The sequence below is a fragment of the Triticum aestivum genome, chromosome 1D, assembly GCF_018294505.1.
Source record: "Triticum aestivum cultivar Chinese Spring chromosome 1D, IWGSC CS RefSeq v2.1, whole genome shotgun sequence".
Lineage (NCBI taxonomy): Eukaryota > Viridiplantae > Streptophyta > Magnoliopsida > Poales > Poaceae > Triticum > Triticum aestivum.
Window position 1 is genome coordinate 422,921,852 of NC_057796.1, and position 21,429 is coordinate 422,943,280.

At 43.0% G+C, this 21,429-nt stretch overlaps 4 protein-coding genes across 6 annotated transcripts in view; 2 read left to right on the forward strand and 2 right to left on the reverse strand.

Moving 5' to 3' along the window:
• Nucleotides 1-59: 59 nt before the first annotated feature.
• On the forward strand, nt 60-3,645 carry LOC123182563 (NADH dehydrogenase [ubiquinone] flavoprotein 2, mitochondrial; the record flags this gene model as incomplete). The annotated part of the gene is given in 9 exon segments (XM_044595182.1): nt 60-128; nt 222-287; nt 706-822; nt 1,651-1,728; nt 1,808-1,913; nt 2,031-2,077; nt 2,242-2,319; nt 2,929-2,994; nt 3,104-3,645. Coding segments are annotated over 9 exon segments (735 nt in total), but the record flags the coding sequence as incomplete, so codon positions are not given.
• Nucleotides 3,646-4,339: 694 nt separating this feature from the next.
• Nucleotides 4,340-10,239, forward strand: LOC123182561 (pseudouridylate synthase 7 homolog). Of its 2 annotated transcripts, XM_044595179.1 has the most exons (20): nt 4,340-4,575; nt 4,660-4,860; nt 4,947-5,215; nt 5,433-5,505; nt 5,597-5,653; nt 6,028-6,107; nt 6,191-6,253; nt 6,542-6,629; nt 6,720-6,822; nt 6,912-7,015; nt 7,151-7,224; nt 7,586-7,650; nt 7,814-7,974; nt 8,056-8,123; nt 8,225-8,285; nt 8,601-8,638; nt 8,861-8,929; nt 9,105-9,429; nt 9,790-9,892; nt 9,975-10,239. In XM_044595179.1, the coding sequence occupies exons 1-19, from the start codon at nt 4,405-4,407 to the stop codon at nt 9,817-9,819; spliced, it is 2,100 nt and encodes a 699-aa protein (XP_044451114.1). In that variant the 5' UTR covers nt 4,340-4,404; the 3' UTR covers nt 9,820-9,892; nt 9,975-10,239. The 2 variants fall into 2 exon arrangements, with proteins under 2 accessions (XP_044451114.1, XP_044451112.1); XM_044595177.1 differs by having other exon boundaries at nt 4,343-4,860.
• A 596-nt stretch (nt 10,240-10,835) lies between these two features.
• On the reverse strand, nt 10,836-13,698 carry LOC123182562 (protein tesmin/TSO1-like CXC 3). Of its 2 annotated transcripts, none has more exons than XM_044595181.1 (6): nt 13,421-13,698; nt 13,251-13,319; nt 12,068-12,245; nt 11,876-11,971; nt 11,737-11,800; nt 10,836-11,625 (listed from the first exon to the last, which is right to left on the reverse strand). In XM_044595181.1, exons 1-6 carry the CDS (start codon nt 13,624-13,626, stop codon nt 11,117-11,119), a joined length of 1,122 nt encoding a protein of 373 aa, XP_044451116.1. In that variant the 5' UTR covers nt 13,627-13,698; the 3' UTR covers nt 10,836-11,116. The 2 variants fall into 2 exon arrangements, with proteins under 2 accessions (XP_044451116.1, XP_044451115.1); XM_044595180.1 differs by having other exon boundaries at nt 10,836-11,628; nt 13,421-13,695.
• A 3,731-nt stretch (nt 13,699-17,429) lies between these two features.
• Nucleotides 17,430-21,429, reverse strand: part of LOC123182565 (signal recognition particle 54 kDa protein 2) — a gene marked incomplete in the record, with an annotated part of 13,651 nt that continues 9,651 nt past the window's right edge. Inside the window, 9 exon segments of the mRNA XM_044595185.1 lie at nt 17,430-17,962; nt 18,048-18,162; nt 18,565-18,722; nt 18,802-18,902; nt 19,366-19,514; nt 19,598-19,748; nt 19,830-19,983; nt 21,062-21,161; nt 21,274-21,426. Coding sequence (XP_044451120.1) covers nt 17,628-17,962; nt 18,048-18,162; nt 18,565-18,722; nt 18,802-18,902; nt 19,366-19,514; nt 19,598-19,748; nt 19,830-19,983; nt 21,062-21,161; nt 21,274-21,426 — 1,416 coding nt within the window.

Below are 21,429 nucleotides of genomic sequence, written 5' to 3' on the forward strand. Positions count from 1 at the left end.
TCCCCTCCATTTCGCCCCGAGCCGATCCCCTGATCCCGTTCGCCGAAATTTCCTTGCAGATCTCCTCCCCCGCCGCCGCGGCCGCCACGGGTTACTTCTCCAGGGCCTTCTCTTCCGCGCTTAACTACGTGAGCACTCTCGGATCCGCTTCTCCGCTCGTCTGATCTGTTTCGCCGCCGCCGACGATTGAGCTAGATTTATATGTCTTGTTGTTTCTGTAGCACATCGATTCGCCGGACAACAACCCCAACATGCCGTGGGAGTTCACCAAGGACAACATGGAGAAGGTAATCTTCTTCCCCCGGTCTGGGTCTGCGATGCGTGTGTAGCGGCAGGACTGTTGGGTCAATTGGCTGGATTTGAAATAACTGTGACATAGCTTGTTAAATTGTGTGCTCAGATGTTCGGATATGGTTCTTAGGGTAGCATTTGCACTGGTAATGTGATGTTCATCCATTAGATAGATACTCTTGAATGATAGTCTTCAGTTTAACATCCCTTTTTTTCGTTATTGCAATGGGCCAGTCTTGTTAATATCGTTTATTCCTGATCCTGAATGAACAATTGTAACAGAACTATGGGTCATAATGTTCCATTCGTACAGGAGAAATGGGCTTAATGAATGCAGTTAATATGGCTCATCCGACTACTGACACGCTTCAAGTTTGTTATCATCTGGACTAATTTTCGGTTGTAATGTTGCAGGTCAACGAAATCCTATCTCATTACCCAAGCAACTACAAGCAATCTGGTATTATTCCAATGCTGGATCTTGCACAGCAGCAGCATGGTGGATGGGTCCCGGTTGCAGCAATGGACGCTGTAAGTTAAAATTTGTGCTAAGTTGTGACCTTCCAACATCAGCATGTTATGTTGTATTCCGTTACCATATATAGGGTGAAATTGTTACGAGTTAATGTACCTTCTTTAGTTAAAAACTTGTATCTTACCTGTACTTGTTGAAACTATGCAAAAACCTTATTGTCCCTTGTTTATTGTTGTATATGATGTCCTTTTCTGCATACTCTTCTGTCCATTCACTATGCCTGGAACGCTTAATTAAAGTCCGTATAGGTGCACAGAAAGATGTCATGTGCATATTGAGTAGCCGGTTTAGCTTATGACTTGCACAGGTTCGTTGGTCTTTAATTTTGACACTTTACAATCAAGTTACATCTTGTGGAACAAAGCATTTGGAAGTGGCAGTTATAACCATTGGGTAACTACAAATTTATTCTGGATTTGATAATCAAGAAAATTATCCTTATTAGGAGACATGGAGTCCCTACTTTTAAATATGAAAGAACATGTTTGTTTGTCGACATACTAGTTGAAATCTCTTACGATCATGTTTTTCTTTTCTTTTCTTTTCTTTTCTGAAGCTGATTTGATGGAAGTCTAGTGTAATCTGGCAGCTCATATTATTGATAGAGCATATTAACATATAATGCATTCAAAGCTGGAGCACATCCTTTCTCAGCACGACTATTAGGTTCACAATTTTTCTTCAAGTATCATAGTCTTTGTTATACACTGGTCTAATATATTTTATGCTTTTATTTTTATTTTTTCTGTTGTTTTCCCCCTCTATCTTGGAAAAGTGAACACTTCACATATTCGGTGTTCATAACAATAATGTCTTTTTTTCAGATTGCTAAAATAGTTGGGGTTGCACCGATCAGGGTCTATGAAGTTGCAACATTTTACTCAATGTTCAATCGGACCAAGGTACCTTGATGCATGACTGCCTACTCTGTACTCATTACTACCACCTTTATCTACCATGAAGTCGTGTCATGCTATGTAGGTGGGAAAATATCACCTTTTGGTGTGTGGAACTACACCTTGTATGATTCGTGGTTCATGTGATATTGAAGATGCCCTTTTAAAACACCTTGGAGTTAAACGGAATGGTTTGTGTATTGTGTAATTATTCTGATATCTGTAGATTTGTTAACCGCAAACTTCCCTCTGAGCAAGAGCTTCTTTTGCTGTTTCTGTGATGTAATACATTTTTGTTTCCTTTGCAGAGGTGACAAGCGATGGTTTATTTTCTGTTGGGGAAATGGAATGCATGGTAACACCATGATCTTTAAATATTTGTTTTTAGTTGAGTTTACACTTTCCAATATATAACTGTAGGAATGGTCTGTAGTATGTTTGTAATGAACGGTTTTAAATCTTTGGTCATGATCTATCCTTAAAACCACTTTTATTCACCTTCTGCTCGTGTGTTCCCAGGGTTGCTGTGTGAATGCTCCCATGATTGCTGTGGCTGACTATACCAAAGGTTCAGATGGTTACACATACAATTATTATGTAAGTTTATTTTGCTCTTGATAATCATGCAATTCAACATTTCACTATTCTGTTATCCTAAATTGTATCCTTTAGTGCTTGCACTTGCTGGTAATAGTCAGTACCAATGACTTTATGCTGGCATAATGTGGTGGGAATTGTGCCAGAAACAGCATGACACATCTTATACGACAATTGGTTCAGCCTGATCAGAAACAAAAGTTGGATGATGGAATAACATAATCACTGTATAGGAGTATATTGTTAGGAAAGGGTTGATGTGATGACAAATGGTTGCATGTTTGAACAGTTGTTTACCTTTAAATTCATGTATATGCATAGATCAAAACTTGTCTACTCAATACACTAAACTTGTATGTCATTGCTTGTTGGCTCTGTACTGTACCTTCTTCTTTGGGGACATTATAGAAGGTGGAATGTTGCCGTAGTTATCTTTGAAACTAAATTTCCATTCAATAGAACTACTGCATCACTAGAGACGTAAAGTTGCTAGCCTACCAGGGTGGCTTGTTAAAACTCGCATGCCTTTTGCTAATAGAAGAGGCCTTGAAAGTAAACTTTTCCGTCTGATGTAACTTGAGCTTCTTTTTTTCTACTTGCCCTTCACAGGAAGACCTCACTCCCAAGCGAGTCGTTGAGCTCGTTGAAATGCTTAGAAGAGGAGAAACGCCCCCTGTAAGCTTTAGCCCAACTTAACAAGATTCTCTTACTATGTCTGGCCACATGTTTTATCTGGTCTAATTCCAATATACACCTGTTCTGACGATCTGATAAACATTTGCAGCGTGGCACCCAGAACCCAGAGCGGAAAAACTGTGGTCCTGCTGGAGGGATGACCACCTTGCTAGGCGAGCCAAAGCCTCCCCCATGCAGGGACCTGGATGCCTGCTAGGTTTGCTTTGAGTTGCAAGCACACAAATAAGTAGGCCCGGTCGCACTGTATGTTGCGGAAACCGCGAAAGCGATTTGATCTCCTGTTGTTCTCAAAGCTTTCTTGTGGCCAACAATGGACATTCGATTTGATTGATCTTGTTGTTGTCGAAGCTTTCTTTTGTCTGACAATTGGATGCGTCTACCTGTCACACACCATCTCTTCTTTTTTCCTTATCATCAGCTAGACTGCCCACTGATAAGATAGTGCTATTCTGAAGCTGCAGCTTTGTATCCGGCATAAGAATCTGGGGCACTAGATCGATTGCTGTTATGCTACTCCTGCAGTGTTATATTCCTGTTGTTCATGCATTAATGTTTGAATGAACACGGACCTGGTACATTGCCGATTTTCGGGGAGAAACTTTTTGATATACTAATTTTCTTATTCTGTCATTGTATTAAACATCAATTTATGTGGTGTGTACTGCACAATGCGCCCGGTGTCGCAAAGTCCCTGCTCTTCCCAGTACCTATGCATACCTCATTGCACTCGTCGCTAGTGGACATTGTTTGACTGTTCTGACCTAACATTTTGCACCACTTCCTCTTTACAGCATGTAAGCATGCAAATTTAGAACCTTGAGGGTACCCTCCAACCCTCTTTTGTTCAATTAAATGAAATAAAATTTTAGAATTTACTTCATCTTTGAAACTTAGTTCATTTGATTGAACAGTAGGTCGGAGGATACCCTGAAGGTTTCAAATTTGCATCCCTGACCACATAATTGGGTCCTTGTGTGCTCGCAACAGGTGATGATCCTTATTAACACTTCACCTCAGATGAGCCCTTGAGCCTTCTCCTGTTGAAAGTGCATGTTGGACCTCTAACCGGGTTTCCATGGTAGTATCAAATGATTAAAGTACAAATAGTTACATTGAATGATGATCAGATTTCAATCCCTCGAGCGATAAACCGGCATTTGTGGCCACCCAAAAAACTAAAAAAGGGACAATATTGTTTTGCATCTTAGTTTTGTTTGGCTGTCATTCAATTGATCTAGCCCATCCATGATGATCCAACGGCAGAGAAGGTCGCCAGTGGCCGATGCGGCCCCACCTGGCAGAGATACAGCCAGCGGCTTTCCCCCGGCTAAACCCTCTCCTCCATTTCCCTCCCAAAACCCTAGCCCCCAAATCAGGCCTGCTGCTCCCATGGCGCGCTCGAGCTCCGTCACCGAGGCCGAGGTCGGCATCTCCTGCTTCACCTCCGCCCTCCCGGGCTTCCGCGGCGTCCTCAAGCACCGCTACTCCGACTTCATCGTCCACGAGGTCGCCCGCGACGGCTCCGTCGTGCGCCTCACCTCCCTCGATCTCCCCGACCAGGTAGGTATTCGCGCCTCCCCGCGACGCCTGCTCGGTGATTCCGCGCGCCCGGTCCCGGTTTCACCCACGGCTCGTGCATTGCAGTGCGTGGATGCCAAGGAGGAGGAGAAGGCGGCGCCGGCGGCCGACGCCGACCACTCCAAGGCCCTCGAGTTGTTCGGCGAGCTCTGCGGTGAGGCGGACTGCCATGCGCTGAGGGGGCTTCTCGAGAAGGTCGCGGCCGGCGGCGAGGGTGATTTCTCGCCGGTTATGCTCTCGCCGGATGCTGACAAGGCCCATCGATCGGTGGGTTTGGTTCGGTGGTGCTGGTTGTTTTGTGTGGTTGAATTTGGGGGAAACTGTCTGATTTGGAGCCGTTTATTTGCTTGTAGGAGGTGCACAACTTTTTCAAGAAAAACTTCAAGTTCTTGGTCACAGACACAGTGGAACACAGCGATGGGGTTCAGAAATACATCAGGGTACGCGTGGGCTCTGAAGCTGGAGGAGGGCGGGGCCGTGGCGGGCGGGGCGGTGGTGGGAGGGGTGGTGGCGGCAGAGGAAGGAAGAGGAAGAACATGAATGGTTCTGATTGGGGAGACGACAGGCCATTTGACAGTAGAGGGTCGTCTAGTTGGCCAGCTAATGCTGGGAAGTTCCTGAGGTGATGAGATTCTGTTTGAATTGATCATCTGTTGTCCTAAATTATTATTCGTGTTTGCACTGTAACACATTCATTCCACATGTTTGACATAGTTCACAGGCTTAACAACGCCTCTATATTTCTGTAGTAAGGAATATAAATGTAATGTTTGCGTCGTGTCTAGTTTTGCTGCTAACTAGTTCTGTAACTGGAGCTACCATTCTGTGACACTGATCAGGTTTCACCTTTGCAAAGAAAACAAGGACACCCAAGATGCATTGGGGGTAATAGGAAAAATGTTAGGACTACAGGTACATCTTGGTTGCTATTTCTCTCATTGATGGCATCATTCATTATCTGTTCTTTGCCAACCGAGTAATGACTTGATTATGCTTTTTGCAGTCACGCTCATTTGGGTTTTCTGGAACAAAGGATAAACGTGCCGTTACGACGCAACAGGTGTTTATTACTCCTATGTAAACCATCTCTCTAAATTTAATTCATGTAATCATGGATTTGCGTTTTGGGGATAAAATGGCTAAAATTCCATACATGGGTGTGGAAGAAAAATACTTTAGGTGATTTTATCTATAGCTATTATGGCGTTACGACCAGTTAAGTAAAGGATAGGTGCTCTGTTCTACAATATTGCGTGTAAAATTTAATATGCATTCGTTCTAGATAGTATTATTAGTATCATTGATCAACTAGGTTATGTTGTTTGTTTCATGATTTTCTGGCTATTTGATAGATTTGGTTATAATTCCTGTTTCATGGTTATGACCCTTTGCATGTAATTGCCTTGGCTACTGATCTAATTCTTTTCCTATTAGGTTACCGTTTTCAAGGTACCAGCAAATAAAATTGCTGCACTTAATAAGCGACTATATGGCATCAAAGTTGGAAACTTCTGGTAGGTGACCAATTAATTTTTGTAGAATCACTGGAATATTACTGTCCTAAGTGATACTTTAGCAACTAACTTATCCTCTCTAGTTATGTAAAGGAGGGACTTGGTCTTGGTCAGCTCATGGGAAATCGGTTTACCATTACCCTGAGGTATCATATTTTCTCCTTTTTACCTATAATTTAGTATATAGAAGCGCTCCTGCTCCAATGCTCTTCTGAAAGTGTAACACAAAATTTAAAGCTATTGTAGGCCTGATTTGATTTGCATCTACACAGTAGACAGTACACACTACCTCGCCACTATCAATTATTCTATAGTTCCGCCCTTTGTGGTGTAGTATTAGTATATTACTTTAGCCCACATGCATGGAACCTTGTATATTTTGCTTTAACAAAACTGAGAAAATTGATAACTTATGTTTACCTGCATTTCTTTAGAGGCGTTGTTGCAGAATCGGAAGACATGATAAAGGCTGCTGTGGATGGCTTAGGAAAGAACGGCTTTATCAACTATTATGGTTTGCAGGTACAAACCTAGGAACTTCTGCTCGTGCTCCAGAATTTACTTTGCTGTTATTTCTGAACCTTATTGAGTTTATCTATTTTGTCTGGTTAGCGCTTTGGAAGTGGTTCAGTACCAACCCACCGTATTGGAGCTGCTTTGCTTAGAGGAGAATGGAAAAATGCTGTAAACTTGGTTCTTGATCCAAGGGAAGGAGATATCCTCAAATTAGTTTGTTTGTATCTAATTAGGATTTGCATGTTGTGCTGTGCCAACTTTTGTTCAACATAACTCGATACTCCGAACAGCGTGATGACATAAAGGAGGTGCGTGAACATTACAAGCAACATGGTGATATTGATATGGCTCTGAGGAACTTCCCTCGCCATCTTGTGGCTGAGAAGGCTATTGTAAGTGTAGTCCTTTATCATTTACATCGAAATATCCTTGTATTAGATGAATAAGTGCGCCTTTTGTGATCTTTGCTGTAAACGCACATCTTTTTGTGGAAATTAAACTAATATCCATCCATGTACTATTTTCAGCTTCAGTGTTTGAGGAAATGCCCTGATAACTATCTACAAGCATTAAAGGGTATACCAAGACCGTTAAGAATGATGTATGCCATATATCTTTATCTTGTACGGATTGTTTTTTCTTGATATAACTGATTACTTCAAAGTAAACAACATTGGTGGTTTTCTTCTCCAAGAATATGATAATTGTGGAATGCAGAAAATTGTTTTCTAGTAAGTATATATATTTCTTTATAATCGGTCACTTTAGATGTAAGTAGTACATCCATTTTACATGTTAGTCAACAGTATTGTGCATTTGCTTGTCAACTTTGCTACTCTAGTTACATATCACTTGCTAAATCGAAATATGTCTGCTGTTCACTTTTCTGCGTTTTTTTGAATAATTCTCATACTTTGTTTCTGTCCTTTTACTTATTACTGATTACTGATTGGCTTCTGTAGGTATGTCCATTCTTACCAAAGTTACCTTTGGAATCATGCTGCCAGCATGAGAGTTGAAAAGTATGGTCAGTCTACTTCGTCCTTGTACAGTTACTCAGTTTCAATTGAATCATTGTACAATTTGATGTTTTGGGCTAACCGTTACTATTTCATGAGGTGGGTTATCCCGTGAGGTTTTTATGGTGGACTTCATGCTCCCTTTTTATATTCTAACTGGTGATTTGACAGGCATTTCACAGGTCGTAGAAGGTGATCTAATCTATACCAAAGAAAGCCATCCTGGAGAAGCAACTTCTGTGGGTACTTCAGAAGTTGATGGCCTTACAAATTCTTCTGAAATTGATATTTGTCCTGAAGCAATTCCAGAAGAAAATATCCAGTCTGTGAAGGTTTGCTACAAATCTACATGCTCATACACAGAAAATGTTCCTTCTCATATGCCTATCCCTGCACCTTTGTTTCTCTTGTAGCTAGTTGATTCTGAAGATTTATCGAAAGGGATCTACTCGTTTGAAGATGTCGTCCTTCCTTTGCCTGGGTAAATGACCAATTCCCTTGTTCATATATTCATTTTTTTCCTGTCATGATTCCACTTGTCAAGAAAACAAAAAGATTCAGCTTGTTATTGTTATTACACAGTTCACAAGCATTGTTCCCTGGGAATGAAGTTGCTGAGATTTACCATGAAATGGCTAAAAAGGTAAATAGTATATTGCAATGTATATTTCATGTTTATTTAGAGATTCTTGTTTGGTATGGTCAAAACTTGTGCATTGTTGAATTTCTGTTACAAGCATTCCCAGTTCCTATTTCATTGAATCAGATATTGCAATGATGTGGCCTTTGGACTATGCTGACTAAAATATGTTTGATTTACCCTTTTTCCTTTGTGGATATTAGCTGCCATACTGTAATATCACTGGTTTTATTAGCAAATGTGTTATGAATCACACAATTTCTTAGTGGCTTCTGCCATGACGAGAATGATAATGTTACTTTGAATTTCATGTTTCAGGATGGCATTAGCTTGACAGAGAATGCTCATGGTGTGAAGTAAGTTTCTTCATATAGCTCCCAGAATTCTTTCTAGCTATGCATAGTCCTTGAATCAAGGGCAGCTGTAAATAGTGCAGCCTAATGCATTGTGCAATGACAATTTTCTTTTTCTTCTGCGGTGTATTAATCATTTCATATACATTACATCTACACAAGCTTGTTTTACTGCTACATCATATCCTAATTTTTGCGCTATATGATGCAAACACCATTTGTTAGGGAGTTCTCAATTACAAGCATGAAAGGAGGTTACCGTCGGGTGTTCCAGAAGCCTATTGATTTTGAGTGGTATGCGTATTTCCATCAATAGTTTACTGTGTTAATCCATCAAAATCATTCTCTTAACTCTATCCCTTGGGCTTGCTTGAAGTGTTAATCTGACCGCATGAGTTATTTTAGAGGAGTAACACTGCCATGTATTAATTCTTATCACCATTTTGATAAAATGCTTCGATGACTGCAGGGAACTCATGACATACACAGATGACAGTGCATCTTTAGCAGAAACCGATTTGGATATTCTCTCTAAAGGCAAGCTTACAGAAGCAAAGGTAGCTAATGAGCCTGCTGCATCTAGTAAAAATTCCGCCTCCAATCCACCTGATTGCAAGATGGAAGAGCCATTGGCGACCTCCATGCCAACCAGTGAAACTAGGTTAGAAGAAAACAAGTCTATTGGCAGCTCAGATACATTGCCAAGCAAACTGGCCGTGAAATTAGCATTTACTTTACCTGCATCATCCTATGCTACAATGGCAATCAGGGAGTTGCTGAAGGATTCAACCTCGGTATGTTTATCCTCTGTCGATATATTATGCTTTTACGATTTGATTTTGAAGATTAGTGGGTCGACTGATGCCATACTTATACAGTAAATTTTAGTTCCTCGACTAAACTTGTGGTGCTTTCCACATGGCCTGCTGTTATAGTTGGGTTGAAGTTGTGTATAAGCATGGCTCTTGATGATTGCTGATAGATTCTTTGGTGTGTTTAGCCACTACGGTGTTTGGTTTATATTTAAAAAAAGGCATATACAACCGAGAAATTCATCAGCTGAGAAACACTGCTGATAAAGGATTTCTATTTGTCGGTTATTTTTGGCACGGCTTGTTACATTTGTTGCGTAACCTCCTTTGGGTTACCTGCAGGTTGCGTACCAGAAAACACTTGATTGCTAAGTTTCTCACTGACGTCAGTTGTCAAGGGAAACTGATCTGTCATCTCAGCAATTGAGAATGTGACATGGCTAAGGTATGGTGCTTCCCACCCAAACTCTGAATTAAATGGCACTGTTTATGTGCTCCTAATTCCTGCTTCTGTGTTTCTATTTTAGCTTGAGCTTCAGTTGGATTCATGAATCAGCAAACTAACCACGCGGCGAGGCTCCCGCTTGGTGCATGCAAGCAATATGACCGTTCAAAACTATGTACTGAGCGCAAGATTTATGGTCCCTATTCTGTACTAGAATGCGCCGTGCCGTAATAAAGCTCGTATGACCTATTATGACCTCTGTAATGAAATCGAGATATAAAATCGTGCTGCGTTGGTTACCTCGACGAAGCTGAGGTTTTGCTAGATGATTCATTGCTTCCCCATCATTTTGTTTTGCATTTGAAGTTTCCTGCTTATTTTGGTTCTCCTGGACTGACGCCTGGACCTCTGAAACGCTCCATGGTGGCCAGACTCCCGGACCTCTGAAACGCTGCATGGTCTGGTCTCGATAGGTGGACCTCTGGAACTCCAGGCCCTCTTTTTTGCATGGGACTCCAGGCCCTGCTTGATACACGAGAAAAGGACATTCCTAGTACACATCCTGTTACAATTCACACACTCCGTCCAATCCAAATTAATTGAATTTAAATCGGAGGGAGCAAATTCTTTTTTGGGATAGAGGCCAGGAACTCTCCTAGATATTCCTAGGACCCTGCCGGACCACGAGAATATTCCTAGCTCTGTTTGACGCATATATTCCACCGTTGTACTCCCTCCGTTCGCTTTTGTAAGACGTTTTAGACAATATCTAAAACAGTTCAATTTCAGTTGTATCAAATGAAATCTAAAACAGTTAAATTTCAGTTGTATCAAATGACTTACAAAATGAAGAAAGGGAGTAAGAGAAATACCAATTCCGATCCCCTATTTCTGCTGGAGATAACCTGTTCCATACGGAGAACTTGCAATTCCAGACAGCATCTCATCTCAGGCACATCACATTAGCTACAGGTGCATAATAACAAATCATCAATTATTGCAACATGTCGCCAGGTACTCAGCCGCTAAGCTCTCTACAACGACAGGCGGTGCAGATCCGGGATACACATCTCAGTATACAAGAAAAAACCCTAAGCATCCTGCGAATTTCAGCCGGCCAGCAGGGCATCCATGCATCACCATCATCATCTATAAACGCAACATCCAATGCTCCCCCCACCTCCCACCCGGAGGCCAACAACACTAGAGAAAAAAAACGCTGCCCTAAGTCAGGTGCTGGATCTTGCGCTTGAGCCACAGGGCGCGCACGTCAAGCCCCAGGGAGACGAATATCTCCCGGTTGCCCGGCTGCAGGAACACGTCGGGGGCCACCGACTTCTCCACCTGCGACAGCTCCACCATGCCGTTCAGGATCTGGACGCACCGCGAGATGCTGTAGGCGTCCTCCTGCACCTGGTGCTTCGCCAGCTGCCACTCGTGGCTCGAGCTCTTGTGGTTGTCCCCCGAGTCGTCGACCGCCCGGTGGTCGTTGCCCTGCCTCTTCGAGGACTGCTGCCATGAGCGCGGCTGCCACTGCGACAGCACCTGCGGCAGCAGGTGCGTGTCTCTGCTCGAGGCCTTGCTGCGAGGCGGGGTGTGCTGGAAAGAGGACTCCTTTGAGATGGGTGATTGCAGGCGAGGCGAGCGCTCCACGATGAAGTCGTGCTCGTCCTCGCTGTGGTCCAGATCCGCACCGGTGTATATAAAACGTTTGCTTTCGTCCGCCATAAAACCTTCTGCAGCAGGAGAGACAGTAATTAGCCAGCACACGATGATCTTGCACAAGGGGATATTTACACAGGTTTCATTGAAAGGGGAAATTATCACAAGCATTCCGTACTAACCATTTTTCCCATAAGGATTCTTGCAATCCTCGCATCTACAAAATAAGGAGCATCCAGTCCCATCCTGTTCACACGAATCAACTTGAGAACAAATTTGTAGCCCAAAGATATAGTAAAGTGTTTGGAGCTAAGATGGAACCTGGTAGCAATCACAGTATTTCTTTAGGCAACTTGATTTCTTGCAATTGCAACCTCGCCTTGGTGGGGTTGAAGAAGAAGAATTGTGTGCGTCTTCCTGCAGGTGACAAAGACATAGTATGGAAATTATTATTATGAGCCAAAGGGAACTTAAAAAAAATGCATCATCGTCTAACTGAGTCAAGAAAACAACCATAGTTTCAGCATTAGCCTCCAGTCTTCTATTAATTTTCAGAGACATCCGTTTCTGACGTGAAAGTAGCACCTTGCGAGTGGTCTGAACTGTCTCTGCAAAATCAGCCTTGTTGAAACATGGCACACATCCACATTTTTCAGAACAATAACCTCCACCGGCAAAACATGGACAATACCTGCATACGTAGATAATCATGATTTATGTTAATGGTTCATCAGAGCATTGTTACAAATCCTAGTTCATAAAAAAGATATCGGCAGATACAGGCATGTATAGATATGATTTCATTTAAACCGATCATTAAAGAAAAAACTAGACCAGCAGGGGGAGGAGCCCCTGCGGCTCTTTAATTAAGAAGGAATTTCGTGAGACACAAGTTCAATCCCGCGATATTAACCAGGATGGTTAAATGACATCCACTGGGATAGAATCCGCGCCGGGCGCAAATGTGCCACTGCACTCCCACCACTGGGGCACTGGGCTAGGAACCCATCCACATTTAAACAAATCATCATATACTGATAAACGTTTTCACCAATATAATGTGTCCCAGTAGATAAAAATTGACTTGGAATCCTAAAACACTTCCATAGCAAGATCTCGAATCGTTTTTTATCTATCTACGGGAACACATTATAAGCTGGTTAGTCCAGCCACACATATCTAAGCTGCTCCATGAGCTATGTTTCAAAGGAGGGACTGAGGTAACTTACGAAGCGGAATCGTAGTAAATAGCGCACAAACGAATGCTAAAACAAGTGATGCACTCCCCATCATGAAAAACTAATTCTGAATTTGGGAACCTCTGCAGCAAGCACATATATCAGGAGAATAATTTCCTGAATTTTTCACTGCATACTACGAGAGGCAAGGTGCTACCAGCTACCAGTTCACTAGAGAACCCAGCACCGAAGGGATTTTTGAAACTGAAGCAGATATGTGACCAGGATATGATATCAAATTAGACAGGATTAAACCATCCCGCCCTCGCGCAGATGCCCCTCTCCAGCACCTAAACGGAAGCGAATCTGAGCAGCGGAACCGCAGGGCACCCAACATTTCAAAATCGGCCGTCCCTGTCTAAGAAACCCGACGCAGAGCAGGCGAAACAGGGCACATCCTAGGGCCCGGCGGCGAAATCGCGGCGTAATCGGGAGGGACAGGGGGAGTGCTCACTCACAGCTTCAGGCATCTGGACTTTTTGCAGGCGCAATGCTTGCACCCATCCGCGGCGTCCTCCACCTTCTGCCTGCCCAAAAAACAAACGCCCGCCTCAGTCAGATCAGCCGGCGAGACGCCGGAACCGGGGAACGGCAACGCACGGCCGGGCACGGGGCGGGGGGACCTCACCTCTTGGGCGTGGTGGCGAGCGCGAGCTGGTTCATGCTGGTGGGATCCGGCAGCGCCTCGGGGCCCTCCGGGGCCGCCGCCACGGCCGGCGGCGGCGAGGGCGGGGGCTCCATGGCCGAGAGGGGCACCGCCGCCGTGAGGTGCGGGCGCGGGGGCGGGGGCGGGGGCGGCGAGGGGGGCTTGACGGAGATCGGGGTGGCCTCCATGGGAGGAGCACGGGGCGAACGAGGGCACACGCGGGGTCCGGCTGGGGGCAGGAGGGTGGCTCGGGCTCTTTTGAGACTGTGGCGCGGGGCCCTCCCCTCTTGAAGAGCCAGGAGCCTCCCTGTCCCTGCGGGGTTTTTGTTTTGTTTTGTGGTTTTTTGGTGGTTTCTGGAAAAGGTTTTACGGTTTCGAACGAAATCCGGGGCAGTTTCGTTTTGGACGCCTTTTTGATGGATGGATGGGTGGGGGTTGGTGGCTAGGAGGAGATTTTTTTTGGTTTGGGGAGGGTTTGAGATTTGAATCCGATGTGGTTTGTGGTTTTTTTTATTAGGATCTCGGATTTAGGCGTCGCGGTTGGAAGGTGTTTGAAATTCGACATAAACTACTCTAAACCTCATTGTTGCCGTTATACTGTGACACACGAATTCTGTTTTACTACCGTGTTATATGAAGCGGATACTTGTAACTGACGATGCGGTTAACTAGAGTGCACCGAATCCAATCTACTACTTCCTCCGTCACATAATATAAGAGCGTCTCCGTCTCATAATTTCTTTCGATTCAATTTGATTTAAGGAATTAAAAAATTAAATGAAGGGCTAAGAACCCTAAATAAGGTTTAAATTCAGAGTCCCAAAATAATTTCTTAAAATGTTCCTAAATTTTGGTTTGATATATAGCTCTTGCCAAAATTCTCAGAACTATTTGAAAGGCATTGTGGAACACTGAATGCAATTTTTCGGGTCCTTTGCCCTTCATTTAATTTTTTTTAGGCTTCCAAATATTCATCAATTCAAATTTCTTGAATTTAACATGATGCATGATGCTCTCTGATGCAACTATTTACAAGCAATTTCTAGGGTTGTGACAATATGTTTATTAAATGTAAATTTGTGCGGATACCTGGTATTCTCTCGTTGTTATATACTCTGAAGCATTTCAATTTACTATGTGTCGTGCTGGTTGTAGATACGATTAGCTGAAACACGTCAGCTTTGCTTTACTATGTATCATTATGATTGTGGATACAATTAGTTGGAATGCACCCAAGCACATGGGATATGCCTATTACGTGTAGGTTTAGCTCGGATATATGCTATTCTCTTGTCTTCATTTACTCTAAAACACTACAATTAGAGAGAACACGTTCACCCCCTTCCTGAGGCGGCAGTTCTGGTCGGCGGCCCAAGTTGCTCATCTTCAGACTTTCAACCTGGCGGCTATGAGATTGCTTGGACTCGGGCCAGGGCGAAAGCCCTATTCGGCTTGCCGATGCTGGCAGCGGCGACACCCACAAGTGTTGTTTTCCCTCTTGGAGGCGTTGCCATGGATTTCATCTACGCCCCTCTTCGAGCTCAGGGGAAACCCTTGGTCCGCTTCTTCGGATCGGATGGCGATGGCGTCGTTCTCCTTCTTGAAGGCGTCATCTTGATCGCTCACGGTGTCCCCGTGATTGGCTCTGGTGATGTTGGCTATTGTGCTGGTTTCGGCCTACCCCTCTACTTCGGGGCATCTTGGGTTTAGCCGTGTCGTACCCTTTGTTCGGGCCGAGCATCCCCCCTTCTCTCTGCTCAGTGCACCATGTCCACGCCTTCTTGCGTTCATGTATTGTGTTGTCCCTCTTGTACTCATTCTAATTTTCTCAATCAATGAAATGATACGTAAGCTTTGCTTATTCACGATTTTTTTTTGCTTTACTTTGTATTATTATGATTGTGGGTTCAATTAGCCGGAACGAATCAAAGCTAACTTAACACCGGTATGTCCTAGATATGCCTATTAAATGTAAAACTTGTTCAGATGCGTGTTATTCTCTTGTTATTATTTACTCTAAAACGTTTGCTTTACTATTTAGCATTCTAATTGTAGAAATAGTTAGCTGGTATGCGTTGGATTTGCTCTACTTTGTGTCATTGCGGATACAATTAGCTGGAACATGACAAAGACAATATAACACTAGTATTTCGGGAGAAAATGTCTAGTTCCCAAGTATCCACCATTCATTTATCGCTTTTGGCTTCGATTTACCTTGTGCCATTTATGATTGTAGATACAATACTTGGATCACACTAAAGCCAATATACGTATATTATTCACAAAAATAGACACTTCACCTCACTCTATCATATATACAATTAGCTAGAGCCACTGAAACCAGTATAATTATATTATGTCCCAAAAATTCCTACAAATGTCAAATTTGCCCAAGTGTTTGTTGGGCAGTTAGTGTCATGTCGCGTGCTTTATTTTGCAGTAGATGACTAAACATACTAGTACTAGAGATAAAGTGTGTTCCCCTAAAAAAAAAGTATGGTGCCTTACTGTTGTTTCTCCCCCAGCATGAAACGTCTCTTACAACGCACGGCAATCCCAAAGTTGACACTAATTAGGCAATCAGGTAAAATCTAGGCCTAAAAGTCCTGCAATGCTAGTTCATCTGTGCGCCCAACTTATCAGTACAGTGCACTGACTCACACAGAACATCATTCTCCTCTTTGCACTAATCGCCAAAAAGCAGAACTCCCGGTGTAAAACGTTATAGCATTAAACGGCACAACGATTGGATTTCAGACTTAAAATTTTAACTCTGGATTTCAGACTTAAAAATTGAGTTCAGACTTATTTATGGAGAGAAATATGTGGGTTTGTTAGTTAAATGAGAAGTAATTTGTGGCACCGTGATGAATCTAATCGTGTGTCATCGCTTTGTAAAAATGGTTCGATAAACACAGATCAAGGCATGCTTTTCTATATAAACAAATAAATTCCCATTTAGCAAATGAACTATCTCCATCGAGCAAGATATTCCGATTTGATTAGACATGTTTGCAAAAAAAAAGGATTTGATTAAACATAACAAGTCGTTTTCTATGGGAATGCTCACCGGCACACTTTATTGCAAATTCAACATAGTTACGTCATTCCACAAAAGAGGTGAAATGAGGCTTGGAGGATCACCCTCCCAAAACAAATTTCGACTTAAAATCATACGAGTGTCTAGCTAGCGTGTGCGCCACAGTGTTGGCATCCCTTGGACAGTAACGGAATGCCACTGAACCAACCCTTCGAGCTCGGCAAATTTCATTAACTCCTTCGTTTTCTCAAAGTAGTAAATTTCATTAACTCCTTCATTTTTTATTTTTATTTTTTGCGGATGAACTCCTTCATTTTCTCAAAGTGAAAAAGGCCGTCGGCAAATTTCACAAAAGAATTAGAGATGACTAGTGACTAATTGTGAAATTCGTGTGCATCCGACAAGTGTCTCTTGAGTGGAGTTAAAAGGCATCGTGCAGTGTATGTGTGTGTAGCTTTACGTTTTCTTTAGCGCAGTTAGTGTCATGTCGCGTGCTTTATTTTGCAGTAGATGGTAAAGCATGGTGCCTTACTAAACATACCAGTACCAGAGGTAAAGTTTATGTTTCCCTCGGAAAAAGTATGGTGCCTTGCTGCTGTCCTTGTTACTAATTTCGCCCCCAGCATGAAACGTCTCTTACATCGCACGGCAATCTCAAAGTTGACACTAATTAGGCAATCATGTGCTGTGAAATCTAGACCTAAAAGGTCTTTGAAACATTAGTGCGTCGAAATTATCGATACACTGACTCACACAGAACTTCATTCTCCGCATTGCACTAATCGCCGAAAAGTATAACTACTGGTGTAAGATGTACTAGCAGCATTAAACATCATAACGATTTTAGAGTTCGGACTTAAAATTTTAACTCTGGATTTCAGACTCTTCAGAGGCCCTCCATATAATCCAGAAAACAAGTATGCCAATCGAGAAACGCAATGACACGAAAAATTCACAAAAGCCATAGTACCTGTAAATTTGATGACCTAGCAGATGTTAGTTGCAGAGAAATTTCACATAACTTTTTGAGGAGTTGGGAAGTATCTTTGTCAGGATGGAAATCTTTAGAGATCTATATAAATATAGCAAACTCCACAGCGCAGCAAGCACACCACCTATGCCACAAGAAACTACCTATATTTGCCAGATTTAATCACCACCCAGTCCCATGCCCCCGAGCATTTTGCTCATGTCCTTGCCACCCATCTGCTTCATCAGAGCCTGCAGGCCACCCATGCCGCCCATCTGCTTCAGCACTTGCGGCGGGAGGGCCTTGGTCATCTGCTGGATGTTCAGGTTCTGGGACAGATCGCTCATCTTTCCATTCTTCGGCATCTTTAGCCCCTTCATCTTGCTCCACATCTTGGCTAGTCGCTTGTACTCTTCCAGCATGTCCATCACGTCTCTGATTTGCCTGCCAGACCCTCGAGCGATACGGATGATTCGCGACTCGGTCATCAGCTTCGGGTTTGTGCTGTCGAGCTCTGAAAAGTAGGTCAGGGTTGGGATAAGTTTCGGAACGTCGCTCTTGTGATACACAAAGGAAAGCATTGGTCTAATCTAGCTCACCTGCAGCTGTCATGGAGTCCATAATCGTCATGTATCGCTTAATCTTCGCTTGGCCTTCTTTCTCGTGTCCTTTTGGCATCAACTCTGAACTAAATCCAGGCAACATGGAGAAGACCTGCAAGATAAATAAGACAATGCATGCTTAAACAAATAATATCACTAGTTGCGGAGCCTTGCTTGTCTTGTTGGATGACTTCGTGTGAAACCAAATACTCAATATAATGTAGGTTAATCAGATGTTAACATGGTAAATACTACTCCCTCCGTTCACTATTATAAGATGTCCTAACTTTTTTTCTGATTCGGATGTATATAGACGCATTTTAGTGTGTTTGTTCACTCATTTCAGTTCGTATGTACTCCCTCCGTCCCAAAATAAGTGTCTCAAGCTTAGTATAACTTTGTACTAAAGCTAGTACAAAGTTGAGACACTTATTTTGGGACGGAGGGAGTAGTACATACTGAAATATCCAAAACATATTATATTTGTGAAAGAAGGGAGTAAAAGATAGTTAACCTGGCCAATAGGACCCATTTTCAGAAGATTCTGGAATTGATCATACAGAAGTCTGAGAGTGAAGGTTCCTTCAGCCAGCTTTGCCAGAAGCTCAGGCTGCTGATCAGCAGGCATAACATCCTGGATTTTGTCCATTAAGCCAGACAAGTCTCCCATACCTGACAAATACATACATCGTTAGGTAAACTAGAAAGAAGAATCACCAAGCTACACACAATATTAAATGTAGTTGCTAACCTAGCAGACGGCTGACAAATGGTTTCACATCAAAAATCTCAAATTCATCAATGTGTTCTCCAGTTCCAATAAATATCACTGGACTTTTTGTAGCTGCAACCCTGGGGAAAAAAGAGGCAAGGATGTAAAAAAAAGGTCCCTCTGATTCTTCACCTGTTTACTCTAACAAACGGTATCCTCGCCTACTTGTAAAAAACACAATAAAAAAAGAAGCTAAAACAGGATTTGAGAATACAGCTGAGCAGATAAATAACAATCTTAACTGCTTCACAGATACTAAACATATGTGCAAACATTCAGATTGAAGTGATCCTAAACCAAGTAGCATTTTCTTGTTGAACTAAAATAACATGGATGAAATGCAACCTGGTAAAATGAAATTCAACTCTAAAAGGACATATTAACAAGAGGGGGGGAAATCCCACAAGAAGAATTATAATGAAGAAAATTTACCAATGAACAAACTAAGCTAACTAAGATTCTTTGGAAACAATAACGCTCATAAGCAACACGATACAGGAAATAGCACCAGGAAGAAAAAATAAAATAAAGAGTAATACTAACGCGCTAAGTGCACCGCCTCCTTTTGCATGACCATCCAATTTCGTAATGATGACAGCACCAACAGAAGCACTTTGTTTAAATGCTTGTGCCTGATCAAACGCAGCCTGACCAATACTGCCATCCATCACAAATATCACCAGGTCTGGTTTCTGCAATGAACCATAAAAAAGGTGGGTGAGAATCTCAATGTTACAGGAAAAATAATGGTGCAAGACTATGACAGTGTAAATACCGTTGCTTCCGCAACTTGACGCATTTCTTCGAAGAGTGCAGCCTCTTGCTTATGGCGTCCACTTGTGTCAATAATGATGAGATCAGAGTTATCTTTCCTGAACCTTTCCAGACCCTCAACAGCAATTTTCACAGGATCTGACTCCATGTAGCTGCAAAGACGGAAATTTTATTTAGTGCAAATTTTGGAGAGAAGCTTTTAACCAACAGCTAAATCTTTCAATGTAGAGAACCTTCCATAAAAAGGTATCTTCGCCTTGGTTGCATTCTGTTTCAACTGATCAAAAGCACCAGCTCGGAATGTATCGGCACAAACCAGCGACGGTTTAAATCCCTTACGCTGATGATAATATGCGTATTTCGTACAGGTAGTGGTTTTTCCAGAACCTACAGAAATATATCATCATTCAGTGAGCATCTAACATCAATGTATATTGTAACTGTATTAAAGACGAGGAAAACAATGAACAAACCGCATGATCCTAGTGTTCTGTTTATTCAAATTTCTTATTAGATTTTGTATCAGTCTGGAATACAGAAAAAAGAAGGGCAACAGACGCTTCGTCCCGTAGCAGTGCTGCTGGTTGATGTTGCAAACGGGTTCTTCAACAAGAGGAGAGGCTGGGCGCCAATGACAAAAAGACTTGGAGTAGTGTGATTTTGGCTAGCCGTGGTGTTTTGGACGGACTCTGGATGATCTTGTTAGTTTGATTGTTGTTTTAGTTGTGTTTGCCTGCTACTCCTAGTCTAGTCTTTCTTTTCATGCTTTTTGGGAGCCCTGCGTGGTTACCTCTTCCGCATTGCTCCTAGTTGTCTTTCCCCAGGTGGCATGGTAGGGCGTCTGGGGGTCATCGACTTGTGTGTTAAACTGTTTTACGGTTTCCTTTCATTGATGAAATGAAATCGGGGGTACGCCCCTCAATTCAAAAAAAAAAAATGAGGGAGATCTCACAGGTACAAACAACTAGAAGATTGAACAGGAAATGGCAATAGTTCTTATGGCATCCGACCTATCACCTACAGCTAGAGCTGCCTGAAATGTCTGAGTCACCACAAGTTCTCCACAAAACAACGTACCTACCTTGCCATTCATATCAAGACAGAAATGAGATGCTTAGACCACAGCAATAAACTAAACAAGGTCTGCTCCTGTTAGTGAAAGGCAACTGATGACCCTAACCGCAATTCTATACCCAATAATAACCTAAATTTACCTCAATTCAACAAGGTTTGGACCATTCAATTTTGCTCGGCTATCACCACAATTCAGAATAACATGAAACACCTATGAGCACATCCCCGGTGCTTAAACGACACATTCATTCTAGGTGGCCTACCAATGCTACACGCAGACTGGTAGATATATACAGCTATAACAAGCAATCACATGTAGCGAGTGGAATTCAGGTAACAGGCGTAGAACAAAAAACAGAGCAGGTAAGCGAGGTTGGTCAGTGAGACTGACCCTGCAATCCGACGAACATGACGACGCTGGGCTTGCCCTTCTTGGGGGTGAAGGCCGGCTTCCCGGGATCGAGCATGTTGCAGAGCTCGGTGAAGACGGCCTGCAGCGCGGAAAAAAAAAACAAGGGCATCAGCCTCCTCCCGCCCAGTTCCCCCTGGCACGCGCGTCCCTGGATCGAACTAGCGCAGGAATGGATAGCTAGGTGGAGGGACCTGCTGTATGATGCGTCGCTTGTTGGTGCCGGCGGCGAGGGTCTCGAGGTTGACGATCTTCCTGATGTTGGTCTGCATGTCGCGGACCATCTTGAACTGGACGTCGGACTGCAGGAGCGCGCGGGAGATCTCGTTGAGGCACTCCCCGAGCACCTT

Coding starts and splice junctions, on each gene's coding strand:
- LOC123182561 (XM_044595177.1), top strand. CDS start 4,405: ATGGCGCGCTCGAGCTCCGTCACCGAGGCCGAGGTCGGCATCTCCTGC. Junction 8,639..8,860: donor GAGAATGCTCATGGTGTGAA/GTAAGTTTCTTC, acceptor ACCATTTGTTAG/GGAGTTCTCAATTACAAGCA. Junction 8,930..9,104: donor AAGCCTATTGATTTTGAGTG/GTATGCGTATTT, acceptor CGATGACTGCAG/GGAACTCATGACATACACAG.
- LOC123182562 (XM_044595180.1), bottom strand. CDS start 13,626: ATGGAGGCCACCCCGATCTCCGTCAAGCCCCCCTCGCCGCCCCCGCCC. Junction 12,246..13,250: donor AAGTCCAGATGCCTGAAGCT/GTGAGTGAGCAC, acceptor CTACGTATGCAG/GTATTGTCCATGTTTTGCCG. Junction 11,972..12,067: donor AGGCTAATGCTGAAACTATG/GTTGTTTTCTTG, acceptor TGTCACCTGCAG/GAAGACGCACACAATTCTTC.